This window comes from Paroedura picta, chromosome 2 (genome assembly GCF_049243985.1).
Source record: "Paroedura picta isolate Pp20150507F chromosome 2, Ppicta_v3.0, whole genome shotgun sequence".
NCBI classification, from domain to species: domain Eukaryota; kingdom Metazoa; phylum Chordata; class Lepidosauria; order Squamata; family Gekkonidae; genus Paroedura; species Paroedura picta.
The window spans coordinates 113,631,549-113,655,617 of NC_135370.1; the positions used below are offsets into that span (position 1 = coordinate 113,631,549).

Consider the following 24,069-nt stretch of genomic DNA (forward strand, 5'->3'; position numbering starts at 1 on the left):
TGTTGTTCATGGACATGGAGAGTTTTCTGTGGGGATACACAAGCTTCTGAATGCCAAAACTACCATCTTTCCCCCTCTGAGGTATACTGTTCCTTGTAGAGAGTGGGCAGGATGGACCACAGCAGGCTCCCATGCACGCTTAAAGCCCCATCATATTATCCCTTCCCCTGTGAAGGTTTTTGAAAATAACTGGCAAGTCCAAAATGGGAGCTTCTGCCCATAGTCTGAAGCAGCAATGCGTCCTCATTCTCCTGCAACCTGGAACTGGCATTTCACACCCCTCCGCTTCACCAGCCTGGTAAATATTCAAACAAGCCCCCCCCTCCCCATGGTCACTTATCAGAGATTGCTTTGTAGTCTCAGGAGTGTTCACAGAAGGATGTGGAGGAAATGCCATGCATACCACAGAGTAATTTCTACTAATTTACATACCAATACAGTTGGCTGGGTTGCCAGGGCAAATGGCATGTTCACGTGATCACTGTGAGGGACTATGAGCAGAAAAGGGAGGAGACCAAAAACACGCTAACATTTATGCATTAAAAAAGACCATCCTAAGTACCATCACACAAGAAAAGTCACTGTAAAACTAGTTTCAGAAGTGCTGTGAAAATGGTGCCACATTAAGAATTAAAAAACAAGATGTTGTTTTTGGCACTTTTTGAAAGTTTTCTGTGCTGCATAATGCACCTTGTAATCATTGATGGCTTAGCTCCTTGCCACAGATCTCTTCAACTCATGGATGTGGACATACAGGGGATAGACTGGTCTGTGGAATGCAATGTTAATTGGCTTGGGAAGCTAACAGTCAGAACAGCTGCCAAAGATCAGACTGAGTAGTACATTCGTGGCTCCCATCATGTATTAAGAGGCAGATATCAGTATTATTAGAAGCTTTAAAATCATCTTCAGGGGCAGCCTCACATAGAGCCACATAGAGATTGCCAATGGTTGAACATATGGAGAGTGTCTTATATCAGCCAGGTTTTTGATCCATCTACATCGGATTTCCAGGGTATCAGGTGTAGAAAGTAACTCCTGCTACCTGAGATCATTTAACTAGACATGGCAGGGATTGAACCTTGGACCTTAAAAAAAGTTACATAACAATACAAAGTTGATAAAAGACCCTCCAACAATGGACATTCTATCTGGCCATTATATAACTTTGATGTTCCTGTTGGAGCTTGTTTTCCTGTCCTCCCTCTCATCTCTTCTTTCTTTTGTAACATACTATATATTGCCTTAGAGCCTCTTGTGGCACAGAGTGGTAAGGCAGCAACATGCAGTCTGAAAGCTCTGCCCATGAGGCTGGGAGTTCGATCCCAGCAGTTGACTCAGCCTTCCATCCTTCCGATGTCGATAAAATGAGTACTCAGCTTGCTGGGGGGTAAACGGTAATGACTGGGGAAGGCACTGGCAAATCACCCCGTATTGAGTCTGCCATGAAAACACTAGAGGGCGTCACCCCAAAGGTCAGACATGACCCGGTGCTTGCACAGGGGATACCTTTACCTTTAAAAGTTGTACCTTTTGAAATACATTGGTCTTTAAGCCACTCAATGATCAGCAACCCTACCATCTTTAGCATCTGCTCACCATGAGGAATGCTGTAGTATGTGCAAAAGTCAAGCAGGGGTGTAGTCATTTTCAGCAGTATGTTGCATAATGCTATTTTGAGCTCACTGGTATAAGGGGAAGTGATCTAGCTTTTCTCAGAATGTGCTAATTTACATATGTCTTTGTGACATGATTTATGCATGCAAGCAGCCAAACCCATGCTACTGCATGTTGATAGACTGGCATAACATGAATCATCTCAACTGCATTACACTTCAAGAATCTGTCCAATGCTCATTTCTTTATGAAGTAAGAAATTAGTCTATATTAGTTCTTAATTGTGATCCAGAGAAGGATATATTGGTTTGCTTTATCATGTTACATACAGCAGGGAGAAAATGAAACTGGACATATTAGTGTTTCATTAAACTTGTAGTCTGCTTTTGGCCATATTGGACAGCGACATACAAGATTACATGTAGCATGAACATAGTTTCATGACTACTTAGTGCATATTTACTTCAGCTGTTCCTAATAGGGCTTGCAATCCTAGTACCAATTCCACATGGGTGGCAAAGGCTGGCTTGGTGCCTGTATGGCAGTGGAGTTAATCACCGCTGCCACACAACATTGGTGCAGGCCTGGACCCATCTTGGGCCTGGCCTGCTTTACGGCTTCTGTTGCCCCACAGGAAGGAAACACAGAAATATCCACATTCCATTTTCCCCTGCAGGCTCCCTCAGCAGAAATGTCAGGCCAGGCCCATGTGGATGGGCAAGAGCTGCCTATGGTGTCCCAGAAGGGATATGAAATGTCCCATTCAATTCTGTGGTGTTTTGCGGTGCCATGGGGCCTAATGGGGCATTTTTTTTTCTTTGCATGAAGGTGGGATTGCACCCCGTCTAGGTTGGGTAGGCATGTTTCCTTGCTTGGATCCTTTCTTCCCAGCCACAGGACCTCTGTCTTTGAAGGGCTGAGCTTCAGACAACTCTGATTAAGCCAACTTGTCACTGCTTACAGGCATCTGGCTAAGGATTCAGGGTGAGAATTAGGGCGGCCATCCATCAGGAGGAAGAGCTTGGTGTCATCTGCATATTGATGACATCCTAGACCAAACTTCTGTACTTGCTGAGCAAGAGGGTACATTCATAGTACCATAGAGTTGGAAGGGACCATACAGGCCATCTAGTCCAACCCCCTGCTCAGCGCAGGATAAGCCCAAAGCATCCTAAAGTATCCAAGAAAAGTGTGTATCCAACCTTTGCTTGAAGACTGCCAGTGAGGGGGAGCTCATCACCTCCTTAGGCAGCCTATTCCACTGCTGAACTACTCTGACTATGAATTTTTTTTTCCTGATATCTAGCCTATATCGTTGTACTTGTAGTTTAAACCCATTACTGTGTGTCCTTTTCTCTGCAGCCAACAGGAACAGCTTCCTGCCCTCCTCCAAGTGACAACCTTTCAAATACTTAAAGAGGGCTAAAATGTTAAATAAAATTGGAGAGAGGGCTGCTTCCTGTCTGCGACCCTGGAGAAAGGAGATCAACCATTTGAGGGCTGTTCCCCATACCCTGGTATCAGTGAGGTGGTGAGCTAAAATCTCATGGTCAACTGTGTCAAACACTGCTGAAAGGTCTAATAGTACAAGCAGCACTGACCTGCCTCGGTCTAGCTGGTGATGGAGGCCGTCCGTCAGGGTGACTAGTGCTGTTTCTACCCCATGGCTAGGCTGGAAACCTGACTCGAATGGCTCAAAGGCTGAAGTTTCCTCCAGGGATGTTGATATTTGGTCTGCAGTGGCCCTTTCGATCAGCTGGATCGGAGCAGTTTGGCTATCCTCATGCTTTTAGATTAGTCGACCACATTTGATGTGGGCGATCACAAGTTGTTAGCTCACCGCTTCACCAGGATGGGGATTAGGTGGAGAGCCTTACAGTGGCTAGTCTCCTTCCTTCAGAACTGGACACACAGGGTGGCAGTGGGGAAGGAATTATCACATCACTTTGTGCTCCCTTATAGGGTGCTGCAGGGGGCAATACTCTCCCCTACATTATTTAACTTCTACATGCGCCTGCTGGCACAGCTAGTCCAGAGCTTTGGGCTGGGATTTCACCAGTATGTGGATGACACTCAGCTTTATCAACTGATGGACAACTGGCCAGACCCCCCCCCCCCCGAAACATTTGCCAAAAGTTTGGAAGCAATATCTGGATGGTTCAGCCCCTCTAAGATAGAGGTCCTGTGGCTGGGTAGAAAGGTGCAAGATCAGGAAGTGTGTTTACCCTCCTTGGATGGGGTGTAGATTACAGCTGTACCTACTGCCAGGAATTTGGGGGTGATCTTTGGCGCCTCTCTGTCTATGGACGCTCAGGTAACAAGAGTAGCCCAATTGCATTTTATCATCTGTGCCAAGTGAGGCTACTAGCTGTCCCCAGACTGCTTGGCTACTGTGATCCATGCAATGGTCACTTCCAGATTAGAATCATGTAACTCACTCTACATGGGCCTTCCCTTATCTCGGATCCAGAAATTGCAACTGGTCGAAAATGCAGCTGCTAGGGTCCTCACAAGGTCATCCTGGAGGGCCCATATTTTTCTTCTTCTCTAGATGATCTATTCACTAATGTCCCTTTATCATAATTAGTTAAGTCTTTAGCAGAAAAGGCCATCAACATAGCTGCTAACCAGAAAATGAAGAAATGTAAGAATAAATGAATCAAAACAAAACCCCCAAATTAAAAAAAGTTAGGTTTTAATAACATTCTTGGGTATATTATCCAAGAAGAGAGCTACACACATGGAAGTCATGGATGTGTAATATGACTGCTGTTTGATGGAGGACTTGAGGGAGCAAGGAAGGAAATAGAGGGAAAGGTGCCCCGGAGAGAGGTTTCAACTTGACATTGGACAATGGTGGAAGTCAGTTTAAACAAACAAACAAACAAAAAAGGCAGCTGGCCTGAGAGATGAAACCTAGGAGATTGCTGTTGGGAATGTGACTGCTTTTTCCCCTTTTCCTATACTGCTAAATAACTGGGGAATATGGGATGATGGTGATCCAGTAGACATTATATATCTGGATTTTCAAAAGGCTTTTGACAAGATACCTTACCAACATCTCCTGAGTAAATGTAGTAGTTGTGGGATAAAAGGATTGGTTCTTTTATGGATTAAAACCTGGCTAAATGACAGGAAGGAAATAAATGGACCATTCTCACAGTGGAGTGAAGTAAGCAGTGGGGTCCACATGGATTGGTATTGGGGTCAGTAATATTTAATTCATTCATCAATGATCTGGAACTGGGAGTGAATAGTACAGTGGCCAAGTCTGTAGATGACACATTATTCAGGATGGTTATAGGGTTGAGAATAAAACAGTTGATATAGTAACGCCCTGTATAGATATATGTTGATGTTTCATTTGGAATACTGGGTACAGTTTTGATCACTGTTACCTTCAAGTGATATTACAGAACTGGAAAAAGGATAGAGAAGGGCAACCAAGATGATTAGAAGTACCTTCCCTATGAGGAAAGGCTAATGAGTCTGGGAGTTTTCAGCCTGGCCCTTCCCCTGACATACGGTGTTCCTGCAGGGACACTATATGCCTCTGTCAGCTTTGCGGAGCTGCCCGGGGATTTCTCCCCACCCCCACCTTGGTGGGAGAGTGGCATGCCATTCTTCACCATTGTGTAGTGGGGCTCCTATTTCCCCCACTCCCCACCCCGATACTGCTGCCTTCAGGCAGCATGCTGGGCTTTTCAGCCCCAACATTTTGTGTGTGCGTGCGCATGCTACGCTGGGGCAGCCATATATGCTGGGGGATTCCCCCCTTCTGTGCATACATGGGAAGCGCTGGGGCATGTCTCCCCAGCTCAGTGCCTAGCAGTAGCCCAGCCTGGCTGCTGCTGTGCATAATGGGTCATTGTGAGACAGAATACTGGATTAAATGTACTATTGGCCTAATGTAGCAGGGCTTTTCTTATGGTTTTATGCAGTAATCCAAAGGAAAATATAGCAGCACAAGAATTAAAAATAAAAGATGGAAAATATAATAGAAATATCAGAAAACCCAATGGAACATAAGGGGAAAAATTAATCAGTTTCTCCTCTTTCTTATAATATCAGCTATAACTCAATGATTTATATATTGTCATTTTGTTATGCGTCTCATCATCTCCATCATCTAGTGCAGTGGTCCCCAACCTTTTTATCACTGGGGACCAGTCAACGGTTGACAATTTTACTGAGGCCCGGCAGGGGGGGTAGTCTTTTGCCGAGATACGTCGCCAAAGCTGCCTGAGCCTCTGCTCCACTTGCTTTCTCTCCGGCGCCCCTGACTTCCCGCAACCCGCAGGGCAGTGCTGCTAGCAGCAGCTGCACAGTGACATGCTGAGGGGGAGCCCCAGCCAAGACAGCCACCAAAGAGCACCAAAGGTGAGCTGGCAGCAGAGTGGCAAGAAGCCCCCGAGGCAGCAGCCAGGAAGGAGGAAGAGGAGGAGCCGCGGCCCGGTACCGACTGATCTACGGACTTGGGGTTGTGGACCACTGATCTAGTGTACTGGGGCAAGATGGGTAATTGTTTATGGACAATTGCCTCTGATGAGTTAGGCATTACAAGGAAAATGAATTCATTGAAGGGTTTCAGCTTTGTATTTCTTACAAGCTTTGTTCATGTTGGAACATGCAAGATCTGAAAAGTACATGACTGAACAGTATATGAAAAGTGTCCTTCTGGGAGCATCAGAGGAGATGTATATATAGCAAAGTCAGGATAGGAACCTCCTAATGATTTTCAAATAATGTCCTCTAGTCCTCATTGGCTCAAATGGAGACTTCCTACTCTTTTGAGCAAACGTTTTCCCTACTTGCCTCCAGAACAGAAGTTGAACAGAAGAATGAGTGCAGACAACAGAACAGTTAGGTCTGTTTTCTCCTTTATCTACACTTGTTTCTCTTCTGAATAAAAAACTATTTTATTCTTTAAGCAGCCTGGTGCTCTACTCCAGTGGTTCGCAACCTTTTTCAGGTTGCCGACCAGTGGGGGAGGAGGGCGATCCGGGTGCCGTGCATGTGCAGCAGCCTATGCGCAAATGTGCATGCGCGGCAGATCCGCACATGGCACAAACGCGAAACTGCCATACATGCACGTTTGCGGCTGCACATGGTGTAAACACGCATGCGTGGACCTGCCACATATGTACGTTTGCGCCAGCGGCCATGCTTCCCTCTCCCCCCTCCCGCAGAAAGAAGCTTGCTGGGCCGCAAGCTAATCGGCCTCCTTGGCAGCTGATTTGTTTACGGCCTGGGAAGTTTCTCACTGTGGGGGGGAGGCGGGGAGAGGGAGCTGCGGTCCGGTGCTGAGGCCTTCACGGCCCGGCACCGGGCCATGGCCCGGTGGTTGGGGACCACTGCTCTACTCCTTGAAATATTGAAATTCTGCCAACAGTTCAGTGAATTACAGTGAATGCACAGTGAATGTTACAGTGAATGCACACATATCTGCATTCACATACATTCAGCCGTTTGCAAGAAACAGCTAATGTGCGTTCAACTTTACAAATGAAAGCATAGATCTGTACCTGGATAAATGTAGGGCTCAAATCACATGTTCAACTGTATATTCAGTGAATGTATATTAGAATTATTCGACACACGTATAAAGAAAAAAATCAAGTGAATATTCTACATATATTATATATATATTCAGTGTAACTTGTGAGCAGGTATGCTGAGTTTGGTGCTAAAATATCTGAGTTAATTGCAGATTCTGTTGCTTTTGAGATTTTTAAGGAAAGGCTGGCAGGCTCCCCCCAAGGATAGGTTCATCTTTTTTGGGAAAGAAGGTGATGATTAGTTATCTTGAAATTCTTTGATATGAATAGAACAATTACCTTTCCATGTGATATCTTATGTATTAAGTATAAACTTACCATGTTCCTTGTGTATGGGAATATGAATGTGCATTACAAACAAAAAACAGGTACATTCATCAAGAAGCTAGGAATTCTCACAACACATTACTGTATAGTACCATACTACACCATGGACCAAACTTGATGGAATGCTGTCCCTGGTTTCCTGGCATCAATGCAGGCATATCTTCTGGCTATAGAGCCATCATGGTGTAGTGGTTAAGAGTTATGAACTCTAATCTGGAGATGTGGGTTTGATTTCCCCTTCCTCCACATGAAGTCTGCTGGGTGATCTTGAGCCAGTTGCAAAGAACTTTCTCAGCCCTACCTGTCTCATAGAGCACCTATTGAGAGGTGGGGAAAGGATAGCCACTTTGAGACTACTTAAGGAAGAGGAAAGCAGGGTATAAAAATCAGGCTGCCTATTCTTCTGTATAGACCTGTCATGTCTTTTAAGAGCACTTTGGTGGTCCAATTTTATTTCTGTCCAGGCAGTTCTGTTGTGCTTATGGAGCGACTCAGATTCTTAAAAAGAAACTACAGACAACACTAACTGTGTGGAGAACCCATCAGCATAAGGCACAAACAGCTTTTGTACCTACCTGTTTGTTGATCAAATGGGAGGTAGTTTTCTTCAGTTGGTCCAAATAGTTCTGACCAAGACGTCAGGGATTCACATAGCATTGGATTCGGTAGAAAAGTATTGTGGCTTACTGAGTCCAGCATCATCCTAAAATGTTATATCATTATTAGCATCAGTTATACACTACACTTGCATTTCACATGAAGAAACACTACAGATATATATATATATATATAACAAAACATAATTAAAAACAATATGGTACAAATACGAATAAAACAATATTTCTCCAATATTGCGTACATAAAATTGTAGACGAGGGCTACTGAGTTACAATTAAAAAAACACGGTGTATCAAGGTCGGGACACCTGTAAAAAAGCTTTGGCTCAGAACTTCCTGGCGGCAAGAGCGAAAAGTGCCACCCTATATGAAATATAGGGGTCGACATCTGATAACAGATAGGTGACTTTATCAAAATCAGAAGTGGGGTGTGAGTTTGGTAGTAACTTGGCAAGGAATTTGCCCCTGGGTTCGGAATACAGGGGACAAGCCAAAACATAGGGCAGGTCCTCCACAGATGAATTTCCACATATACACATGAGTTGGGCTGTGGGTATTTGGAGATGTCGTCCAAAGAGCATGGCTGATGGCATCATTTCAAACCCCAAAGATGTTAGGGCCATTCTAAGATTGCGTATTGTTATGTTTACTAAGTATGATGCTCTAGAGTGGTCTTTTTAAATTGTTTTATACCATGGGGCTGATTGTGATAGCAGAATTGAAGAGTGATCAATCAATGAATCAGCTTTGAGCACCCAATCATGTACATCAGAGATATTGGCTGATGTATGCAGTAAGTCGTCTGGTATGGTATAGCATGAAAGAATGGAGCTAAAAAAGTCAGACCAAGTCCTGTCTTTGCTCAATAAGAGCTTAAAACTTTGAAGGCTTAAAGAATTTGATTTGGTTGTTGTGTCTTTCTTCCAAGATTTCAGAATAGCTAAGTGAGCATGGGCTTTGAGTGAGGGGAAACCAAGCTCTTCCCTCATCAGGGTTGCGGGAGACCCTTTTGGAAGAGCCAGGATACGTCTGAAAAAAAAGTTTTGAATGGGCTCCAAGCTGTTGGTTATTTGTTCTTTCCATCCCCAGATGTCGATGCCATATAGTAGGTGAGGAATGACCTTGGCTGCCAAGAGCTTTAGAGCTGGGTCAACTAGAAACCCTCCCCTGGTGTAGTAAAATCTCAGAATGGCTCCAATGATTTTTAGACCAGAGGCCTTTATAGTTGCAAGGTGCGCATTCCAGTTTAGGATCTCACTGTAAGTGATTCCAAGATATTTAAATGTACTGCACTGTTCTATAGGAATATTGTGTATACTCCAAATATTTCTTTGGTCTTTTCCTAAAAAACATAACTTTTGTTTTTGCATAGTTGATGGAGAGGGACTCTTCCTTACAATAAGTAACCAAGTTGTTAAGTAGCTTTTTCAGACCAACTTTTATAAGGGAAACCACAACCATGTCATCTGCATAAAGTAGAATAGAAACCTTTTGCTGACCAACAGAAGGGGGTACAAATTCTGGGCCCAATAATATTTGCACTATATCATTGATACAAATATTGAAAAGCACAGGGTGGTCAGTACTAGTAGATAAATGTATGTTTGAGATATTAGATTTATACTGGAAAATGCATTCAAGTCACAGTCAATTTATGACAACACCAAAGGATTTTCAAGGCTAGAGGCACCCAGAGATGCTTTGCCATGCTCTTCTGTTGTGCAGTAGCCCTTGTCTTTCTTGGTAGTCTCGCATCCAAATACGTACCAGAGTTAACCCTCCTTAGCTTGTGAGTTCTGATGAAATTAAGCTAGACTATATCATTTAGATCAGGCAGGGTTAGACTAATGGTCATTTAATTGGACTATACTCAATCACAGAAAAAGTGTTTCAGTTGTTGCAGAGACCAACAATATTTGCAACCCTGGGAAAAACTTTTTTTTTACCAGACTTCACCTGAAACCAGCAACAAATTTAATACTTCCTTGGGACAGCAGTGAAGAATTACTGCTAAATAATTTAAATGGTTATTAAAATAGCTGATAATTAATTAAGATGGAGCAGCATGACCATATGATCAGGAGGACAATGTTGTGACAGTGCACGAATATCATGCACCAGGCATATAATGTATTAATTCTTCTTCCCCAAACTGTTGGGATATCATATGCAGGCTGTTGTGCCTTATATTAAACAATTCTGCCTCAGCATAGAAGTAAAAAAAAAGACCTAATCTAACCTCACCCAACCCAGATATTTCTTGGACAGACCAGCAAGAATAGTGATGACAAGGAGATATGCAGTTTTCTCTCTGCTATATATGTATGCCAATGACAACTTGATCAAATTAATTCCCAGTGTGTTAATGCTTGTGGCACTTGAATACGGCATGTTAGAAATAAGCACATTTTCTATTGACAGAAGGCACTTCCATCACTGGAAAGGATCTGTATGTTTTTGCCAATTTTTGCCTCTTCTACTACATGCCCCCATTTTGCTCCAATGGCATTCCTTGGAGTCATGATTTTGAATCAATTAAAAACCATGTTCAAAAGCATGGCTCCAGGAACAGCATTTGAACAATATTAATTAATTAACTAATTAACATTATTTGTAGCTCATCTTTCTCTCAGGAACTCAAGACAGATTACACATAGTGAATCAGCAAAGTCAACAAAATGGAACAGTCAATAACCATTGCTCTAGCATTTTGGAAGTCTGGAACCCCCAGAAATACAGAAATAAATAGGATCCTACTCGATTTTTAATTCTTAAATAAAGGTCTAAACAGAAGTTCATGTAATGCAACACAAACAGGCTTTTAAAAAGTGTATCCAAGTCCATTGCTTTTAGTGTGTACCTGGAAGCATTATAATCATAAGGATGAAAAGATCTGTTGTATTCTGTACTGGCTTGTGACCAAGAAAGCAACTGAAAATAAGGCTTTGATATCAGAAACCTTAATAAAAGGCACCGGAAAGTTCATTCCACATATCCTTAACAAATGTAGGTACCTCTTACTCTTTGGATGTTTAGCTGTATTACTCTTAAATTCAAGAACAACCCTGATACTTCCAAAATTTTGTTTTGTTTTTTGCCGTTAAGCTGTTGCCAACTTATGGTGACCGCACAGGGCTTTCAAGGCAAAAGAGGTTGAGAGGTGGTTTGTTGTGGCCTGTGCAGTGACCCTGATATTCCTTGGTGTCTCCCATCCAAGGAATGTTTAGCTTCTAAGGTCTGATGAGATCAGCCTAGCCCAGCTATCTGGATCAGTGTATGGTCATCAAGGACTGCGCAAAATCTTTTCCACTTTCAATTTAGGGGTCAAAATTACTAATTATAGTGGAATAGTAATATGTTATGACAAATAATTAGATTGTGCAACTATCCAGACCCAATCTTGTGGCTGCTCCTGTCTTCCTGTAGTATATGGGCCTCTTCAAAAAGCTGCTTACGAGGGTCAGTCCTCAGGAATGGTCTGTGATGTGTCATAAGGGCCTGTGCTGGAATCAGTAGGCTTTGTCCCTCTGCCTTTTGACACTATGGTTTGCCTGAAGCTGCTTTTATGGTGTCATTCTCTCCCTCTGGCGGTTACTGCTTTTTGCCTCATTATGATTTAGTCAAATAGGTCATTCCATCTAGTTAGGGAATATGTAAGGGATGGTATTACATGGCTAGTCAGATTTGCCCGTATGATATTGCTAAGGGCCAAAAACAGATGAGTTGAATTTATTTCCCCAGGTTTTTGAAAAGGAAAAAGCAGAGATCAGATTAAATACCCACCCAGCCACACATGGACATTGTTCTCATCCCAGCTGAGTCCCCGAATGGCTATTATGCTGCCTGGGAGGGTTTGTTTGTTATCCTTTCCATATTTTATCCAGATTGCTACTAACCAAAAGCAGATGCAACCGACAGTGAAGGCAAATAATGGCAAAGTAAACACATATTTTTGCAAGGATCTCCAAAAATAATAGGAAAAAAGAGACTTTTTGTTCATGCTTGAAAAGGCACATCCCAGCTCTGTCAATTATCATGTTTAGGATGCAGGCATGGCTTTCTGATCAGAAAACACAAAGGATCTAATAGAATGAATCTCATTTATTCTTTTTCAGCAAGTAAAAACCATAGCAAATATAAGGGTGAAACAAGGAGAGAAACACAATACAAAACATGTCACATATTTTCTTTCCCCATTTTATTGCTAGTATGTGAAACCGCTTATATAATGTTAATTACCATGGATTTAAGTTTTCAAAGGATGATAGACCCTAGGGATGGGCACAAGCCACCTCATGAACTAAAGTTCCTGACGAATATTGGCCAGTTCATGCTTTGCAAAGTGAAGATTGTGGTAAGTCAACTGGTGCAAACTTTCCACATGCACTCAAGCTGGGCCTAGCCCAGCTATCTGGATCAGGGCATTGTTATCAAGGACTGTGCAAATTTTTCTCCACCTTCAATTTATGGGTCAGAATTGCAGTGGAATAGAAATACATCATGACAGATATTTAGACAGTCTCCACTCAGTCTTAATGTTTACTTAATTCCAAAGCAATATAACTTGAAGAGCATCCAGAGAAGGATCTGGGGGAGGCCTCCTGTGAATTTTATGTTTCCAACTTGCACAGGATCTGTTCTATACACTCCTGAACCTCTGAACCTGCACCTATCAAAATGACTGCCTGTCAATGTCATTTTGGCAGACGCAGGTTCAAGAGATTCACGAGTATACATCTCAGAGCCTGTGCAAGCTAGAGACACCAAACTTACTTTGGAGCTCTAGCTGACTCTCCTCTACCTCCTCTCCAGGTTTGGCAAGGATTGAATTTATGGGATCTGAGTCACACCTCCCCAAGAAAGTGTCCCCATAAAAGTGTGTTCTGAGGAAATGACAGGAAGTTATTTCCCCAGAAAGCACTTTCCTGGGGGCACCATTCGTATGTGTGAGGGGGTAACTTAGACCTTATAAATGCAATAATTGGGCAGGTAGAGAAGAGTCAGCCTGAGATGCACTGCAAGTTTGGAACCTCTAGCTTGCGCAGGATCCATTCTACCTGGTCACAAACGTCGTAAACTAAACTGGTTTGTTTGGCTGCTAAAAGTTTGTGATGTTTCATGGTTCGCAAACTAGGTGTGGCATGAACCCCAAATCAAACCACATTTTCCTGGTTCATGCTTATCCTAAATAGAGTCCTAAAGGATACAAGGTTGGGTCCAAAATAAGTTGGACCCAACATCAACAACTCCCCCATTGCGTGCATCTTTCTATCTGTTTTGATCTATCCATGCTTCCTCCCACGAGCCTAGAGCACTGTAAATGGTTCTCCCATTCTTGTATTATATGAGTGGAAGACAAGAGAAAACCACATAGGTAGCAATTATTTAACAACATGAACAGAACCAAGCAATCCCAAAAAAGTAAATGCCAATGGATAAATACACATATCTGTGAGCAAATGTATACAGGCTGTGGGGAAACACTGAACAACTACTTAATTTATAAACAAAGCATGAAGATCAGTTAATACACACTGAGCCTGGAAGAAAAACATTGTGCTTCTTAGGAATTGTTACTTTGACATTTGGCACCTACATCAATTTTCCAAATGCATTATCAATGCCTCAGAGGGGAAAAAAATAAAAGAAACAAAATTGTTCTTGGAAAAGCTTTACTCATTGCATAATGAACCTAATTAAAAAACTAAATTAAAAAGTCAAAGCAACTGAAACTGTGTATCTCCACCCACCCCGAATGCTAACTTCTCACATGGGAACACCAAATGACTCTGTGTACAAAAAAGGAAGTGATGAATGTATGAAGGTTCAGCCATGTCACACTAAAGTGCAAATTGTAAATTGAATTGATACATTTGCTTTCCTAGCTGTTCCAAGGTACCTGAGTAGTTTCTGGATTCCTGTTGCCTTTGAAAACTACTAGCAATCCAGAATCACTATTTGCGAGTACATCTTTCGTATAAGGAAATGAAGCCAAAAGGGATATCTGAGCTCACTGAATCAAACCAAATTCGTACATAGTCTAAACAAACTGAATGCCATGCTAATAGAAAAAACAGTTCACTTCCTATACTGAAGGACTTGGAAGGTTGTTGACATTACATGTTTTTCTTTTTCCCAATGACTTTTAAAGTCATTGGTATGTATGTATGTATGTATGTATGTATGTATGTATGTATGTATGTATGTATGTATGTATACTACAGTCTGCTTTTCTCACTGAGACTTAAGGTATTTCAGAGAAATGAAAACAACACTAAAACTACTACCCTTTTTTGTTTTTAAATAATGCCCTCCTAAACTCTATTTTATACATTCTGCAGAATAATAAAAAGGGGAGCCTTCCTGAATTTTACTGCCATAAGGATGTGATTTAAAGGAGATGATGGGCTATTTAATTATTTCTTATGCCATTTTCTTACCCAAAATTCAACCACTCAAGCTGGCAAAAACTGACAAGTTTGTATAATTTTTCCCTAAAGTAAAGAAAAGTGCCTTGTGGGTATTCAATAGGAAAATGGTGCAAAAGGGGGAAGTTATTCTTCTGTCTTCGACAGATCATTGTAGTCTTGGCTGAATTGTGTTAGAAATGTCAGAAAAAATACTAGAACTACTTGTAATGTACAGTTCTTTCCTCAAGATGGAGCTACTTTTATGAAAGTTATTACACCCAGTGACAGACTATCTCTGAACAAGAAAGGTTATCTCTTTACAATGTTATTATTTTATAATAGGACACTTATATTGTACTTGATGTTATGTCATTCCTAATTTTTCTGCTGAGTGTCCTGCCAAAAACTACAATGTGGAGATACCTGCATGTTAACAATTTCACTATGGCAATTTCAAGATGGCAGTCCAAATTAACTGACAGATCGGGTTAATGGATATGGATATAACTTAATCCAAAAGGCGCTTTTTCATGCCAAATGGATCGTCTCAAATATAGGAGTCACAACAAGCCCATTTTCAGGCCCTGTATAATCACTAAAATGAGGTGATTTAAATCAGTCTATGATAGTATGAGGATGCTGCTGGTGGCATTCCTTATGGAGATCTGCAGGGAGAATTGCACTCTGCCGCCATTATTGACATACAGTTTTATGTATGGATTTAACAATGTGTTGGAAAATACCCATCCTTGTGTTCAGTCAGTATGGGCAGGAATTGGCTCAGAGAAATAGCCTTGCCAAGGAAACAGTAGCTGGAACAGGAAGAACCAAGATACATCATCTAGAACTACTACATTTGTAAATAAATCTACCAATTATTCCTGGCTGTTATTTTACACTAAGGGGATTGTTTCTTCCTATCCTCCTCACAAATTCTGGACTACTGTGTTCAACGGAAGCACTTCTTAATATCATTTTTTAAAATTTTCTCTTGATAGTGAACATCCTTTTGTAAAAACAAATATCAGTTCAGCCAGTGCAGGAGTCAAAATTCTTCTAGTTCACAAGGCTGTCACTTGTGCAGGCATTGTAATAGAGGAAAGGCATTTGGGATCAAACTATATGACAGAAATATGACAAATGCAGAATCCTTTAGCCACAATTTAGGGTTTTGTTAAAGATGCTGTTAAGGTATATAAGAAAACTAAACAGTAGAAAACCAACTAGTTGCAGCTATTGAACTTGAACCTGAAAGTAAAATGATCTTTAGATGAAATGCTGATTAGAATGAGGAGGATATTGGGATATTATACAGTTAATAAAACTGACATGTACTGACAGACAGAGAAAAAGGGAATCTGCTTTAAGACCAGTGAACGGTGTATGGAATCTGAGATCTGGACAAACTATAATCTCAGATATAATATTGTATTTCTTTCTTTTATAAAATAGATGTTTCAGTCTTCTCTTTTAAAAACTAATGAGGATTACATTAGTAACTTACAGACAGCTGTAACATTGGTAAGAGTAAAATTATTATTGTACATAATTTATTGCCACCCACTGACAATTAAATGCACTTTATGAAAAATTAAAAATTTGATATATACAAGTCCAGGCAGTCAGAGAAGATGGTAACCGGCTGTATGATCTGCAAACAATTTCAACAAAATCAATACTGATTTGATATATATAAACTAGAAAGAAAAAACTCCTTATTTGTATTTCTGTATATTTGTTTGAAAATAAAATAAAATTTAATTTTAATTCTAATTTTGTTGTAACTAGGATTTGCAATACAATTGCAATGTGATCAGAAAATAAGCAGACCTATTATTTCTGCCAGAACATTTTCCAGCCATTCCACACATTGAATCTAAATGCGGCATTTGACAGCCCGTCCCATAGAAGTCAATACATCAAATTGCTTTAGGATGCTTAGGGCTGATCCTGCATTGAGCAGGGGGTTGGACTAGCTGGCCAGTATGGCCCCTTCCAACTCGATGATTCTGTGAAATTAATGAGCAATTACAATGTGTGAAATACACATAAAAAGGAAAGTGATGGTGGTAAAAGGAAGAGAAAATGAATTTGCTACACTCGCAGTACCATCCTAAGCAGAGTTGCATGTTTTAAATCCATTGGATTTAAAATGCTATACTTCTGCTAGGAATGGCACTGTACATTTAAACACTATATTTGAGTGATCTAGGCTGATTTTGAAATTATTTAGTATATAAAAGAAAATTAGAACTATGTAAGATTTATACAGTCCACTTTAGCATTAATTTCAGTGGGACAATGAAGCATGAGCTCCAGTCTGTCCATTAAAATCCAAGGGAATTATAAATTCATAAATCTGGCAAGACTAGTATTTAAAAAATTATTACAACTGGCAGAATTTCACCTACTCAGTGCCATGGAATCATTTTGGCAACAAACAGCTCGATACGTGCGTATTGAAACTTAAGGCAGAAGTTCATTTGCACTGCTTTGGTTAGCAAGCGTTCACTTACTTATTGCTGAAGGCACAGATCCAGATTCTTCAGATCTGAATATGTCTGTTTTATAAACTTCAGAAAATTCAAGTAATGATATTTTGAGCTATTGATTTGCATTTTTCTTTAGAGTCTCTGTGTGTTCAAGATAGAATCTGTGCATATTCACGGCAGATTTGTCATCGGTAGCAACCACCAGAGGTCTCAGCAACACAAAGGATAACACATTTACTCAGTATACTTTAAATTGATAATTGATTTAGAACATTGATTCTGGAGAAAAATACACATCTGTGTACACCTGATTATTTTATGATACCCTAGGCCATGATAACATGCATTAAATACTGCGTTAAACAAGTTTTCATTATTTGTTGCTATTACTTCCATAAATATGTAACAAATTGTATTCTCAGGGGCCAGTGGCAAGGGAAATCCTTTAAAAGCAACGCATGTCCTTTGTATGGTCTTTTAGAATCTAAAGATCTGTAAAAGTTAGTTTGGAATGTCATACTAGCAATTACATGCCAAGTTTCTTACACAACCAGAATACAAATTGTTTTCATTCATGAAAACATATTGAATAGAAGTTCAGCTGAGAAACGCACATATATATTTTCAAAATTTATTTCATCAAGTTCCAGAGTGTGGCAGTGATCACAGAAACTCCACAGAGAGGTAAGGTACCACATCAATTAATGCTGCTAACATTAAGACTAGATTGGAACTGGCACCTTCTAAGACTCTCTATTTGAATAAATAAACTAAGCTTACTTGTAGCTGGAACTGCTTAGCCTTCTCCCAAGGGTTTGTTAGATCCAAGCGTAGGTCTTCTAATCCAAGAGACTTTCAAGCTGTGAGAAGTAAACTCTAGATTGGAAGGAGGGCCACCTGCAGTTCTACGATATATGGAACACTCCGCAGACAGGTCTGTTTGGTTTTTCAGGTTCCTATACACACCCCCTTTGATGACAGTGATAATATACTGTGTGACACAGCTGAAAGGGGAAGGAGAGGGAAATGGTTCTTAAATTCAGGAATGTTTAGTTTTATTCTTGATATCTGAGGGGCCATACAAGGTAGACAAGGTGGGTGAACTTTTCTCTGTGATTTGCTTGGTGAAGACAAAATATTGATTCGCTGTTCAAATTAGACACACAACAAAATAGTGAGCCAAGAATTATCAATATGTTGCTTATAAAGATGATCCCACATGTGAAGTGTTGAGAGCATCAGGGAACAAAACCCACAAGAGATGTACATATTTTTCATGGCAAAGTAATAAGAAGAGGTGAGATCCTCCCACAAAGAAAACAACGTTTCTTCATTGCTTTAGTAAAACCCTGTGGAATGTCCAGACTAGGGAAACAGATACATTTGAACCACAAAGTACATCTTTTCAGCTCTGCCAGGCAAATGCTAATTGATGCAGATGTGCCTTTTTTGCAGTAAATTACTAATTATTACAAAAGTAAAATATCCTTTTCAGATTGTTGCAGCTGACTGAAAGAAGTCTGGAAACTATAAAGGAGCACACATATAAAGAGAAAGGTTGAGCTCACGTAAAACACTAATACCATCATCCTATGTGATATTATTTGAAAGGACTATTGGGCTCAGTTGGGTTTATTGTCAAACAAATGCACAGCCTTAGTGGCACTTTTATTAGTGTCTTTAGAGCAAATTCCATAAAAATATTTTAATGCTTGAGAAAGCAATCTTGTCAGCACTTTCTTCCCTTTTTGTACTACAGAGGCATGGCCTCTGATACACACATTGACCATTTATGCACTGGGAGCTTCACAGCCCCAGCTTCCATGCAGGAGAAAAAATGAGGAGCACCGGGCCAAATGCTACCCTGTGTGGGTGCAGAAAGAGGTGGGGCTACCTGCCACGACTAAAACTCCAGCCTGCAGCCCAGCATGAAACCTCCAGTGCATAAATGGTCATCACTGCGCATCTCTGCTTTCACTCAACAACTCTTGCTCGAGTTGGTGGCGGCGGCTTTGGGTGGTAGTTTTGTACAGCAAAATTCAACATTATGGTGGTTTTGTATAGCAAAATAATTTTGTCTATACCCTACCAGACAGTTGGAAAACCCTTCTTATTATTTTGTTTCTGTATTTCTGTCTTGATGTTTCTTGCCTTTCACTCTTATTTACCCCTTCTTTCTCATTTTCTATTTTACATGCCAATCACTATGTGGAAGTTATTTAATCTTCTTGGCTGCATTTTCTTCTTGTGCTCGTTATCGTCTTTTCTTCTGTCACCTCATTCCTCTTTTTATTTTTCCCTTTTTAGGTTCTTAAATCTTAGAGGCTCAGCTATTTTGAACAGAATTTTTTAAATGTGCTTGACAGTTAAAGGGAAGGAGTAAGCTACATTGAATAATGTGGGACATATTTCTGAGCAGACTGGCTTTGCTTGGCTCAACTTGTGACTCTTTTAAAGCAGCATTTTCAGCAAGATAACTTACAATGTCGACTGCCAGTGCTAGTGCCTTAAAAACCTCATCTGGTATGATGAGAGCCAGTTTGGTGTAGTGGTTAGGAGTGCTGACTTCTAATCTGGCATGCCTGGTTCGATTCTGCGCTCCCCCACATGCAACCAACTGGGTGACCTTGGGCTCGTCACGGCACTGATAAAACTGTTCTGACCGGGCAGTAATGTCAGGGCTCTCTCAGACTCACCCACCCCACAGGGTGTCCGTTGTGGGGAGACGAATGGGAAGGCGACTGTAAGCCGCTTTGAGCCTCCTTCGGGTAGGGAAAAGCGGCATATAAGAACCAACTCTTCTTCATCTGGTATGATCAAACCAAAGTTGAGCAGGTTTACATTCAAATTAATGTGATAGAGTTCAGCACCGACTTAACTTTGCCACTAACAAGATTTGAATATGCTTCACTTGTCTGGATCATGCCCACACTGGACAGATATTTATTCAAGTGTGTTACACAATTGTGGAATTTTGTTGACCTCACTGTTTGCCAAGTATGAACCTCCTTGAGAAAATCCTGCGAGAGGCAATAAAAGGGAAAATGTTGATTGTAAGAATATTAATTCTGACAAAAAGGCCTTTACAAATATAACTTTTTGTCAACTTTGTTTTTGTAAAGGCCTTTGTGTCAGAATAAATTTTGTTACAATCAACACTTTCCCCCTATTTTGCCTCTCATTTTCTCAAGTTCTGTCATTGTGTGACCAATATCTTTTGGGAAGTATGAACCTGAGCACATTGGGGAAGGTCTGACAGATTGCTTTTAATGGCTGGATTTAGCAAATATCGGACCGATTCTGCACAGCCTCCATTGCTCATGGGTTTTAGTGCTGCTCCCTCATGACATCGGCAGCAACCGTGGCTGTGCAGATGTTGGCAGAAGTTTTCGTTTAGTTTGCTCTGTGATGAAGGAAATCACAACATCCCACTTCCCCTTTCTTGTCACACTGCAAATCGGGGCACAACTGGGGCAAACCTGTCTGAAAGGAGAAACGCACAACAGTTTTGCTAGCGTTTTGCCCGCCTTTGCACCTGCCCTCCCCTATCCATTTCCAGATCACATTTTTTGTAATGGCATGGTCTGTGTTGCTATGGGACCACAAAGCAACATGCCTTCTGTTCAAATAAAATGTTCTCTTCAGTGTTCACAGTAGTATTGGGATCGGGCAGCAACCCAATCTAAAACACACCCTTGTTTGTGTTTTCTGGTGGTGGAGTATGAATGGGGAAAGAGGGTGTGTGTGTGACGAAGCAGCCCTTAGCTTAGCACCCATGCTCTGTGTTTTAAATCATTATTGTGAATACACAACCATCAAGGTCCAATTACCATGGGCAACCTATCACAAATCTACCTGAACACAAAGAAAGACCATTATACAAAGAATCCCCAAAAGAGATCGAATTAAATGCTTTATTGTTGTGGTGTGTCCCCATGGCAATGTGGAGGTGTGTATATATTTTTTAAATTAATTTTGGGACTCAGGGGGGATGGAAGTTTGAGTCCCTCAAACCACTGCTCTGAAGGGTTTGATGGCTTGCGTTGATTGACAACCCAAGGAGCTTGGGGGATATTTCAGGTTGTCCATGCTTCCGTCTTCTCACTGGTCAGACCACACCTGGAGTACTGTGTGCAGTTCTAGAGGCCTCACTTCAAGAAGGACATAGATAAAATTGAAAGGGTACAGAGGAGAGCGACGAAGATGATCTGGGGCCAAGGGACCAAGCCCTATGAAGATAGGTTGAGGGACTTGGGAATGTTCAGCCTGGAGAAAAGGAGGTTGAGAGGGGACATGATAGCCCTCTTTAAGTATTTGAAAGGTTGTCACTTGGAGGAGGGCAGGATGCTGTTTCCATTGGCTGCAGAGGAAAGGACGCGCAGTAATGGGTTTAAACTACAAGTACAACGATATAGGCTAGATATCAGGAAAAAAATTTTCACAGTCAAGAGTTGTTCAGCAGTGGAACAGGCTGCTTAAGGAGGTGGTGAGCTCCCCCTCACTGGCAGTCTTCAAGCAAAGGTTGAATAAACACTTTTCTTGGATGCTTTGGGCTTATCCTGCGTTGAGCAGGGGGTTGGACTAGATGGCCTGTATGGTCCCTTCCAACTCTATGATTCTGTAATTCTGTGATTCTCCATCTCGAGGCAAAAAGCCGTGATGACATGTGGGATAATGCAGGTGGGATGGTCTCCTAGTATGAAGTGTGCAAATGCGCAGTTTACTATCGCATGTTTGCAGGTAGGATGCAGTGTGCATGTTGCGCCTCTGTGTGGAAATGCTCTAGGTAAACTTTTCATATGTATGATAGGGACAATCCAATCTAAATCAAGGACAGGTTCCTCAATTATGATTTGCCAGCGTGTTTTTATCACATTGAATTCTAAATGTAGACTCTAAATATGCACCTGGCATTCTGCATCTGTGGTTTTCTCCCATCACCAGTAGAGACTCCATATGTTTTGCATTTTTGGTGAGAGAGTGGGTGGTCCTGCCTCTCATCATGCTTTCCCCGTTTTTTTTTTTTTTTTGGTCTGAGCATGCACAATACTGCACTCACCATAAGCCAATCAAAAATAATTTTTAAAATCACATCCCCTACCTCATACAAATCACAAAGCAAGGAGGAGGGGGGGTGTTCTTGTGTTGATGTGTGCTCAGTCACTATGAATGCATGAAGACAAAGCATGTTGGCCACCATTACACAACTGCTTTTCTGCACAAAAATTATGAAGTACTCCATTGCACCTTAAATCATAAAAGTAAAGTGTGTTTAGTTGCTGGAGAGGGAGACAAGGGGGGGGGAAGGTTGAGTCCTCGTTTTTGACTTTTAACTTTCTGCAGCATGCTCAGAAAGTGGGCATTATTGTTGCTGCAAATTCATGTTATAAAATGATCATGTTCAAAAAAATTTAAATAATTCAGAAGGGAAGGGGGAGGTGAAGGAGATAGTAGGAAGAGTTGATACGTCATTGCTTGAGATGAGAATGGAGTAAGAAGCAGGCTCGAATCCCAAGCTCCCTCATTGGATAAATGTGAATTCAGTCCCAGGGGAGTTTTAATGATTTTACTTGTTATTATATCTATTAATGTTGTAAACCACTCCAAGATGGCAGGCTGATGGGGGTGGTCTTGAAATCTGATGATAGATAGAAATCATGTTTTCTTATGGTTCTCAAACGATGTGACAAAGAGTGATTGTATTCAGAACTGCACCGCCTACATCCAGAGGCTGCCCAGCAGCCAGCTTGTGATTTCACTATTTTAACTTGTGATGCACTAAATCCAGAAATGTTTATTTATCACCATAAAATGCGCAAGCCACCAGGGAAAAGGCACAATAGATTCAGCAGCTTTGTCCCACCCTCGCTCTCACACTCCCCCTTCATTTCCTGCCCAGCGAGGGAATAGGATTACCCCCCCCCATCAGATCAACCTCCATTAAGTATCTCTGTAGTGGTTTTTTACTGCCCCCTTTGCTTCCTCCTCTCCATTAAGAGAGACTTAGTGGAGGTTGAATCATGGGGGGGGGGGGGATCTGCCTCCCTTGCTGTGCTCTCATTGGTCGGCCATGTTTGGCTTTTTGGGAGGGGGGCTTTACCTTACGTAGCAATATGAATGCATAACAACAAATTTGCATGGCTACATTTAAGTTTCAATTTTTTAAAAAAGCTAGACCAAAACATTTCTGATTGGTTGCCTCCATTGATTGACAAGCCGAGGAGCAGCGAGTGAAAGAGCGTGTTGCTCTCTCTTTTGCTTTTTGCGCAGCATGTAAGGAGGGTAAAAGGCGAGATGCCGTGACAGGAAGGTTTTTAAGTGTGGAGGGGGAAAATAGTGTGGTTTAATATCCTGCTGTTGTGGATGGGAGGCATCATGCGATTCACCCCTCTGTACGGCTATGGGTATGGTCTTCTGGCTCACTGAAAACAATGATGCTTAACTGTGCTCCACATTGGCTGGATATTTAAGGGGTGTTTTAATTTGTTAATTTTGTTGAATTGTTGCGTTAATGTTATACACTATAGCAAAAGCCCTCAGGATAAGGTGGATAATATATTCTAAATAAAATAAATAGTATTTGCATAAACGTTTTAGTCATATTGCACTTGTTTTGTTCTGTGACTCTATTTCTGCTGTTTCAAGCAAAAGTCTGAAACTGGCAGCACTTAAAATTTAACAGCAGGTAATTGAGATCTCAATTTGCACATATGAAGATTCAGCAAATTATCTACTTATAGATGTATATGCTGTCACAGGCAGACAATCTAACTCCACATAGATATTGATATGGTTCTCTAAATTAGCTGTGACTAGCCAACATAAAGAATGTCAGGCTAGTACTCTATATCTATGAATAAAGCAATTTCCATTTTAGGAAATTTACAAGTGGGAATTGGCAAGGACTTTGGGGAGATATCTAACCCCCATCCCCTAGGGTTGCTAGCCCAGTGTTGGGACATACCTAGAGATTTTGGAGGTGGAGCTGGGAGTTGGTGGGATTTGATGTGGGGAGGGACCTCAGTGCAATGCAATGCTAAGGAGTCCA

At 41.3% G+C, this 24,069-nt stretch overlaps 1 protein-coding gene across 3 annotated transcripts in view; it reads right to left on the minus strand.

Moving 5' to 3' along the window:
* The window catches only part of ELF5 (E74 like ETS transcription factor 5), a 32,745-nt gene extending 14,794 nt beyond the window's left edge, over nt 1–17,951 (minus strand). For 2 of the 3 annotated variants that reach the window (XM_077322142.1, XM_077322140.1), the window contains exons 1-2: nt 17,802–17,951; nt 8,078–8,205 (exon numbers count right to left, since the gene is read on the minus strand). In XM_077322142.1, the coding sequence (XP_077178257.1) occupies nt 8,078–8,204 (127 nt within the window). In that variant the 5' untranslated portion in view covers nt 8,205; nt 17,802–17,951. Of the gene's footprint in view, nt 1–1,599; nt 1,714–8,077; nt 8,206–17,801 lie in introns of those variants that run through there. The other variant, XM_077322143.1, reaches the window with a different exon arrangement.
* Between the last annotated feature and the right edge of the window lie 6,118 nt (nt 17,952–24,069).